Source organism: Vigna radiata, chromosome 1 (assembly GCF_000741045.1).
Source record: "Vigna radiata var. radiata cultivar VC1973A chromosome 1, Vradiata_ver6, whole genome shotgun sequence".
In the NCBI taxonomy this organism is placed as follows: Eukaryota; Viridiplantae; Streptophyta; class Magnoliopsida; order Fabales; family Fabaceae; genus Vigna; species Vigna radiata.
In genome coordinates this window covers 8,744,083-8,754,002 of record NC_028351.1, presented here as the reverse complement: position 1 = coordinate 8,754,002, position 9,920 = coordinate 8,744,083, and the positions used below count along the sequence as shown (strand labels likewise).

Genomic DNA, 9,920 nt, shown 5'->3' with positions numbered 1-9,920 from the left:
AAGAATCAAGTCAGTCAAAAGAAGCTTTCAAGAAAGATGGGTAAGAAATACAAGCCTTCTATAAAGAAAAAGAGCTCCCTCAGAAAGAAAGAACCCGCCGCAAATTCTCCGACTCCAACTCCACCACTAACGGCTCACGCTGATCCCATGGAGCCCTCCGCCGGCATCTTGCCCAGGTGTTTCCACCACTGTCCGCCCTGCTCCGCGGTGAACAACTCACCCTTGAAGCGTCGTTCCCCTTCCCTCTCGTCTTCTTTAATGAAGAAATGACTTTTTGATCCCATGGAGCCCTCCGTCGACATTTTGCTCGGATGCTGTTATTGTCAGTCGTGCTCCGCCGTTAACAACCCACCCTTGAAGCGCCATTCGTCTTTTGTAAGTTTCAAGAATTTACTTTTTGACTCTTCACCACAAGTTCCAACACAAACGGTGCACGCTGATCCCATGGAGCCCTCCGCCACCAAAATATTGCCTAGGTGCTACCGCCACTGTGAGCCCTGCTCTGCAGTCAACAACCCACCCTTGAAGCGGAGTTCGTCCTCGTCGTCTTCAACTCTCAGGAAATTATTTTCCGACTCTCCCCAACCAACTCCAACCCATACACCTCACACTGATCCCACGACAAGGATACAGCCATCCAAGAAATCTGACGAGGACCTCTTGCTTCAGGGCTACACCCCGGTCCCTGTTCCGTTTAATACTGATTTCTATTCTTCCCGCCCTTCGGCTCTAGCGCCTCTCACTCCTGCGGACAGAGGCTCCGGGCTGCCACCCCTGCCGAATCTGATTTCGGAAAACACCGCCGCTCCCGTTTCAGTGGTACGTTCAAAGGGGGTATAAAATAGGTTTAAACCTCTTTTTGGTCCCTAAGTTATAAGTGGATGTTCAGTTTAGTCCCCTCTTTTAAAAATGTAAACCTTTGATTCCTAAGTTATAAAAAATGTACCAAATGAGTCCTTTTTTTATGTTCATGGTCAAAGTACAAAGAGTAATATAAAGTGTTGTTATTATTAAGAAACAAATCAGAGTAATCTAAAGATGTAGCAGTTGTTAAGAAACAACCAAAAACAGTATTTCAAGTTAAAAAAGGACTCATTTGATACATGTTTTTATAGCTTAGGGACCAAAGATTTACATTTTTAAAAACGGGGACTAAACTGAACATCCGCTTATAACTTAGGAACCAAAAAGAGGTTTAAATCTATAAAATATTTTAATTTTAGGGTTTACTACCGGACGACTCTGTTGTTGCCGGACGGTTCTTTTATTCCGTTCGGTCTTAGTGTTTTCTTCTTTTTCACTGTACAAAATACATTCTATCAATCTCGTTTCTCTCTTTCAAACACACTTACATTATTTATTTGCAGATGAATCACGAACCTGAAAAAGAGTCTTCATGTGACACTCTCCTGGTAAGTATATGTATATTTGATTTCATGTAGGTGTTTGAAGTTGATGAAAGGTGTTCCTGTGTGAAGCCGAGTCACCAAACCAATACAACTTCCTCTCCTTAAACCGTCCGCTAATCCCGAAGCCAATCCTCCAACAGTCTACCTTCTCCTCTCCCCTATGTCCAATGCGCCCGGAGGGTACCTGCCAAAGGTACTCCGATGCTTAAGTTAGTTAGGTTATTCGATCGGATGTCTGAATTCAGAAGTAAATGCGCAATAAATGAACCCACTTACCTGGTACCTCTGACATGTATTTATAGTGCTGGATATGGGCCTAGTATTAAGGTAATCTTAATCAAGGCACAATCATAGCCCAGTTGCTTTAAGCATGTAATTATCCTAATTATCTTGGCCTTACCTTAATCATGCAGACCGTCCGCATCTTACCGTCCGGTCCCTTTCGCTTAGTCTGGCCGATCGTCTTGCAGAAATAGCTGACTGTTTCCATTTAGATGTCTTCAATGGACCAGTTTGTCTTGACCAGTAGACCGTCCGGTACTGTTTCAGACGGCCGACCGGTGGGTCCTAGTACAAAAACTATCATAGTTTTATGGAATATAATATGGAGGAGAAGTGATATTTTATATAAAAAGAAAAAGAAAAAAAAATACTATACAATTTGAAGAATTTAAAATTTCAAATAATATTGTACAATTTTTATCTAATAATTCTATTATGCATAAGAAAAAAAATGAGATAATAAAATTACAACATGAAAGTTCGAATTGAATCAATAAAAAATGACAAAAGATGAAAGAATGATAAAAGATGAAAGAGTAACATATTTTTAATGGTAGATCCTCACAGTAAAAAAAAATCAATTAACTTGGATATAAAACACTTCAAAATTAAATTATTCAATTATATTTTATGAATCAAAAGTTTGTAAGTTTGCATTGGTTTATCTCTCTTATATTTATTTATAATATAGTACATATATTAATAAAAAAATACATTACAAAAATAAATAAGATGTATATATAAATAAATAAATTAAAAATGTAGAAAAAAATATAGAAAGATAGAAAAGTGGATTATATATATATATATATATATATATATATATATATATATATATATATATATATATATATAAGATATTTTGCTATAAAAATAAAGAAATATAATCTTATATAATTTTAAAGTGCATATTATTTAAATTGCATATAATAGATATTTAAAGTGTATATAGTTTTAAATTGCATATAATAAGATATTTAAAGTGTATATAATAAGGTATTATTTAAAGTGCATATAATAAAAAAAAAAGTGCATGTAATTTTTTTGTATAGAAATAAGGAAATATTTATTTAAAATGAATATATAAGATATTTCAAATTATATATATACCATTTAATTGTATTTCGATTAGATAATTTTTTGGATTTTAAAAATTGATTATTTTATATATTATTTTAATAGGTTTACTTTATTTTAATATAATGTAATATTAAAATCTTTATAATAGAGTTGTTAAAAAAAGTCAATACTTATACTTTATACACATAATCAAGACAATTTTTTTATATATAATTAATTATGATATATTGGTGGATACCTTTTTCTTTTTTCAGATGTACTCATTTTATAAGAGAAAGTTTATCTTCTAAAATTTGTCTTCATTTGTGTATTTCTAATCCTTCTGCTTGAACAGTATATAGAAAGAAACACAGCATCATTGATTGAAAACTCACATTATAGACAAAATCAATCATTAATTACTTTTTCTATAGAAAAGAAATCAACTCGACCTAACAAATTTTTTTTATAAAATTTAGAACTGATACATGTGTCAGAATAATAGATGAACACGATTCACACTTGAACCGAAGGTCAAAATCATGCATAAAAGTGACATCTATGTGTTCACCTGTCACCATCTGGTTCATCTGAACCCGAATACATCATGCATGGTAGTGTGTGATATCTTTTGCAGATATATAATATAATCAGTTTTTGTTACCTACCAGCAAGTTATAGTCATGGACATGCATATTACCTTCATTAAAACTATGCACAGTTACATTTTACACTCAATCTTTTGAGAAGCATTTCAGAGATAAATAAAATGTAACAACAGCAAATATAATGAGGTAAAGAAGTAAAAATTTCGTAAATCTGGTTGATATGACATTGTTAGTACATGCACATGAAAAGAAGTAGAAAATGGAATGAATGAGGTAAGAGTGAAAAAAGTAGTGAAAGTTAAATGAATATATATATATATATATATATATATATATATATATATATATATATATATATATATATATATCATCACTATGGTTGAAAAGAAGCAGACACAGGTAACAGGGTAATGTTAAAAGCAAGAATCTTTGTTTACCATGATTGAAGGGAGTTTATCCTTCTAGATTTTACTCAAATGGAACTGCTAAAAGTGCTTTTTCTTCCTTATTTATTAAATGTTAATGAAAAGGAAGAGAAAACTCCACTCTTATACTGTAAGCGGTGATCTCTCTCTTCATAGTTCTGATTTCAAACTTCGTAGGAGCATTTGCTCGGAAGAAAGCATCCAAAATGGTGATCACATCCACTGCTACACACCCAGATGAACAAGCACAGAGCATATTTTCTACCTTTGCTTCCAGATATGTGTGTGAACCTATTCCCAGGTATATCTTCCTTTTTCTTAGAACTTTACACTTAGTTTTGTTGGAAGAAAACATAGAGAACAAGAAAATAGGAGGTTTTGGTTTGATTTCTGAGGTTTCTTTGTTTTGATGGGTTTGGGATGGAAATGAATTCAACAGGTTCAAGATACCAGAGAAATCAATACCAAAGGATGCTGCTTATCAGATAATAAACGATGAGTTGATGTTGGATGGCACACCAAGGCTCAACTTGGCCTCATTTGTGACCACTTGGATGGAGCCTGAGTGTGACAAGCTCATAATGGCTTCACTTAACAAGAACTATGTTGACATGGATGAGTACCCTGTCACCACTGAACTCCAGGTTTGTGTGTTCCTTCTCTAAGTAGTTTGGTGTCTTTGTTATATGACTATATGTTGCATCTCACTACTTTAAAATTGGGGTTGAAAGACTGATTTTGTATATGTATCATTTGATGATTATTTTGGGATGAAGTGTGAGAGTTAAAGACTGATTACTTTCATTTTGTTAAATTCTGCAGAACCGGTGCGTTAATATAATAGCAAATCTATTCCACGCTCCTATAAATGAAGATGAGACAGCAGTAGGTGTGGGAACTGTGGGGTCATCAGAGGCAATAATGTTAGCAGGTTTGGCTTTCAAAAGGAAATGGCAGACCAAGAGAAAAGCAGAAGGCAAACCATATGACAAGCCTAACATAGTTACTGGGGCTAATGTGCAGGTGGGTCTCGAATTGTGCTTGATGCTATAAACTTTCAAACAACTTTTGAATTGTGTTAGCTTCATGATCATGTCGTGGGAAACAGGCACTCGTAAATATGTAATCCTGTGTGTTCTTTGAAATTTTCTTCACAGGTTTGTTGGGAAAAATTTGCACGGTACTTTGAGGTAGAGCTCAAGGAAGTGAAACTCACAGAGGGATACTATGTGATGGACCCAGTGAAAGCAGTTGAAATGGTGGATGAGAACACCATTTGTGTTGCAGCCATTTTGGGGTCAACTATGACTGGAGAATTTGAGGATGTGAAACTTCTCAATGAACTTCTCACTGTAAAGAACAAGGAGACAGGTTGGGATACCCCAATTCATGTAGATGCTGCCAGTGGGGGGTTTATTGCTCCATTTCTCTATCCTGATCTAGAGTGGGATTTTCGTTTGCCATTGGTGAAAAGCATCAATGTTAGTGGTCACAAGTATGGTCTTGTCTACCCTGGTGTTGGTTGGGTTGTCTGGAGGAGTAAGGATGACTTGCCAGATGAACTTGTTTTTCACATCAATTATCTTGGTTCTGATCAGCCCACTTTCACATTGAATTTCTCTAAAGGTATGATGAATTAATACATGTATTTTGATTCTCTCATGCAATTAGTATCTTTATATCTATATGCTCTTTAGGCATGGTTCGAGTATGTCTCACTGCCAAAATATTCAGCTCAAAATGCAATTGAAAGCTATTTTCAAGAACCTATTTCTCCCTGTCTCTGTTTACATACATGCAGCAACTACCTTATTCAGCTTAGTGTTATGTTGATTCAGCATTAACCCTTGCTGTCAGAAAAAAGATTATGCTAGATAGAGAACTGTTATGAAGTTGCTAAAGTGCTGATGTTGTAGTAATAAGCATTGGGACCTCAATTAATGTTATTTGGTTTTTATTCCAATAATCTAAATATCTTATGATACTTTTCTTTTCTTTTGTCTCTCCCATTTCTTTGTATTTCTTTTGACAGGATCCAGTCAAATTATTGCACAATATTACCAGTTTATTCGGCTTGGCTTTGAGGTGAACATGTTATGATCTTGGTCCAGCATCTTTATTTTAAGTTCCAAGATATATACAAAGACATAATTTCCCATAAAAAAGAGGTTATTTTTAATAATGAAATTAAATATTTCAGTTATACCTGTATGATCAGACATATGGGATTTGGTTCTCTCTTTCTTTCTGATAGGAGTCTTCCCATGAGACCCTAGAGTTGTGTATAGAAAATTATAGAAATAACAACTGCATGATTAATGATATTAACACTGTCCTATATTTGCTTCATTATGTGAGTAGTACAATTGATGATCATACACTGTTATCCTTGTGCCATTATCTGTTTTCTGACATTACATCTGGTTATATTTATGAACATAAGGGTTATAAAAACATCATGGAAAATTGCTTGGAGAATACAAGAGTTCTGAAAGAGGGAATTGAGAGAACAGGGCAGTTTAACATCATCTCCAAGGATATAGGGGTGCCCCTTTTGGCCTTCTCTTTGAAAGACAGCAGCCAACACTCAGTGTTTGAGATATCAGACCAGCTGAGAAAATTTGGCTGGATAGTTCCAGCCTACACAATGCCACCAGATGCACAACACATTGCGGTCCTAAGGGTGGTGGTCAGGGAGGATTTCAGCCGTGGCTTGGCTCAGAGACTTGTTTCTGACATAGAAAAAGTTATGAAGCTCTTGGACTCACTTCCAAGCACTGTCTCTAACAAAACTGCTCATATCACAGCCATCACTAATGAGACTAGTGAGAAGATAAAAAAGAGTGCAACAGAGACTCAGAGAGAGATTGCTTTGTACTGGAAGCGACTTGTGGGTGGCAAGAAACATGGAGCATGTTAGGCTTACCAAATCTTGGTTTTTGATAACCTTGTTGAGAGTGATGGTGGTGCTTTCATATTTATGTGCATATGTGTGTTTGTGATGACTATGTAGCAATAAGAAATGGCAATGCATGACAGATTCTTATAGTCATATCTGTTCTAGTCTGAGAAAATTTTCTCTCTCTTTTTTTTTTTTGTGGTAATTTTCTGTATCTGTTGTTACCAGTATTTATTTATGTTGGAATATCTAAGTCTATTTATTTATGTTGGAATATCTAAGTCTAGTTGAACAGTATATAAAAAATATAAGGAAAATGATATTTTAACACCATTTTTTGATACCATTTTGACACTGCACACGTGTCAAAATGTGATTGGACGATTTCAAATTAAAAAAGTTGAGACAGGGGTATATTTGAAAGATTTGAAAGAGAAAAACCAAAGTTTATTTTTTTAATTTGAAATCGTCCAACCACATTTTGACACGTGTGCAGTGTCAAAATGATGTCAAAAAATGGTGTTAAAATATCATTTTCCAAAATATAAATATATTATTTTAAGGTTTTTCATCAAAAGTGATGTGAAACTTTTTTATATGGATTATGGATTGATGATTAGTTTTTGACTCATTTTCTAGAAGATCCATCTTTAGATTTAAAACTAATTAATGGATAATCTTGATAATTAGTGAGTCTATGTATCAAAGATTTTCTTGGTGAAGGGATAAACAATAACTGAAACATAAATCCCAAGCACATCAATACATATAAATCAAACAATCCTATGCATGCTAGCATACATTTTAGATTTGACTATATGTATTAATATTAGACTCTAAAAAATTATACATTTCTAGTGATAAAAATGTTTGTCTATTCAATTTATCACACAATATTAATCTGTCAATCACAAGTTGCGGAAAGCGAAATGATATTTCAACACCCTTATTTGACACTACTTTGACACTGGACAGGTGTCAGTGTGTCATTGGGTGTTTTTCTTTTAAAAAATATATTCTTTTTAATTCTGAAGGAAGGGCAAAGTTTGAATGAAATTAGATTTATTTTCAGTTTCGCGGTTTCTTTTCTATTTCTCGGTGCTTTTGATGAAACAGGGTCTTCCTTCGTCTCTCTCGCGCTCTCCTTGTCGGTCTCTTCCAATCAACCATTGTGTGCCTTGAAACACCCTCTTTTGTTCGACCATTGTTGTGTGGTGTTGTGTGCGTTGAAAGCCCTCTCGGTGCGTTGAAAGCCCTCTCGGTGTTGGGTGCGTCGAAAGCCCTCTCTGTGTAGTCGTTTCGTCTCGTCTCGTCTCGGTGTGGTGTGGGTCTCGTCTCGCCAAGACGTTTTGCTACAGTGGTGATTTTTTTCAAGAGCCCTTTGTGTGTGCTTCGTGGTGGTGGTGTGTAGCGGCAACGATTACTTTGGTAAGTGGTTTGTCGCTTTCCTCTTCTTCTGTGCTTCATTAACTTGTGTTTCATTGGCAAAGTGTAACGATGTTGTGGTAAATGTTGTTTTGGTGTAGGTCCAATGGCAACCCCAAAACCAAAAGTAAGTGTTACATTCGATGTAAAAATTGCGTTTTTTTTGGCATGGGTATGGGTGATGTTTTGGTTTAATGCATTTGTTATTTTTTGAAATGATTTGTAGTGGCGCCTCCGTGTATCGATGAAATCGGCAACCGTGATGGAAATGAATAGTTTACTGAGAAACTGTCATATAGAGCGCATTAGGATGACACATTTTCATTCCTGTGTAAATATTCTGAAACCTATGCAAGTGAATTTGAAGTTGTTGAAGTGTATGGTTAGAAGATGGGTTGGTAATGCTGTGAGTTTTAGGGTGAGTCAACAAGTAGTTCCTTTTACTACTTTAGATGTATATATGACAACCGGTTTAGGAATGGGTGGGCTAAATGTTCCTCTAGAGGAGTGTGTAGTTGGATCCCTTGGTCAGATGTTTGATCCCAAGACCACAACAAAAAAAGATTTGATTGAACGATTTCGCTTGATTGTCAACGATGAAGAAGTAGATGTTGACGTAGTGTGTAGGTTATACATTTTGGTAGTTTTAGTAACTTTTTTGTTGCCTGGGCAATCTAGATATGTCGCAAACATGCCTTTTGGTGTTTTAGACGACTTAGATAGTTTGTGTTTGTATGACTGGGCGTCCTGCGTTCATAACCACCTAGTTCAAAGCTTAAATAGTTCAAAGAAGAAGATCATGTCAGGAAAAATAAAGCATCAACTCAGTCTTAGTGGCAACGTGGCTTCGTTGCAGGTAAGATGTTTTACTGAATATTTATTATTTTAAGCATTTTACAATTTGGCTAAGTGTTTGGTTTTGATGATTTAAGGCATGGGCGGTGGAAAGATTTTCTTTGCACCGGCACACAAGTCACAGGAGGTTCCCACGGATTAGGAGTTGGCAACCGTTAAATGCAAGGAAGAAAACAATAAAACAAATATTGAGGACCGGAGATGTAAGTATTTTGAACTCTGTTATAATTTTTGGTTGGATATATTTGAGTAATGTTGATGTTTGTTGATGGTTGTTGATGTTTGTTGATGTTTGTTGATGGTTGTTTATGTTACAGTTCATCAATATTAATACTTCTGAATGTCAATGACTTAATCATCAACATTCAACAGAACTTGCGCACAGCATTTGCGAATGAAATCAGGAACAGAGGCTTCACAGAGGTTGTGCTTCTTGGTCATAACGACGGCATCATGTGCAAGGTCTTGGTTTCACATTCAAGAAATTCAACAAAGTTTGGAAAAGGTTGGAAAGATTTTTGCAGGCAATATGGCTTGAAGGAAGGAGACGTTCTTGTCTTTGAGGTTCAACATCACAACCATGACAATACCGTAGAAGTTTTCATGAAAGGGTGTAGTTGTATTTTCAACAACCCAATTTGCGTGTGACATTTCATCCTTGTAATGACTATATGTTACCAATTAATGTACTTGCTTATTTTCTAATAATATAAATGTTGAATGTTATTTGGACTGAATGTCATACGTATTAAATCACCATATTGTTATTTATTTTCCCATATTTTAAGCCAAAATGATCAAAAAACAAACCATATTACTGTAAAAGTGAAGATTTGACCCAATGGTGCCCTGTGTACAAAAATTGGGTGCCCTGTGAAGGAGTTTCTGTACAAAATGCCCAATTCATTCGCGTAATCGTTTACCACCTCATGGTAAACGATTACCACATGCATTTTCA

General features: G+C 35.3%; 1 protein-coding gene across 1 annotated transcript; it reads left to right on the top strand.

The window, feature by feature from the left end:
- The first annotated feature begins 3,773 nt into the window (after nucleotides 1–3,773).
- LOC106775060 (glutamate decarboxylase-like) lies at nucleotides 3,774–6,835 on the top strand. The gene is made up of 6 exons (XM_014662099.2): nucleotides 3,774–4,084; nucleotides 4,223–4,427; nucleotides 4,606–4,806; nucleotides 4,941–5,409; nucleotides 5,816–5,868; nucleotides 6,227–6,835. The coding sequence occupies exons 1-6, from the start codon at nucleotides 3,990–3,992 to the stop codon at nucleotides 6,701–6,703; spliced, it is 1,500 nt and encodes a 499-aa protein (XP_014517585.1). The 5' UTR covers nucleotides 3,774–3,989; the 3' UTR covers nucleotides 6,704–6,835.
- The last annotated feature ends 3,085 nt before the right edge of the window (nucleotides 6,836–9,920 follow it).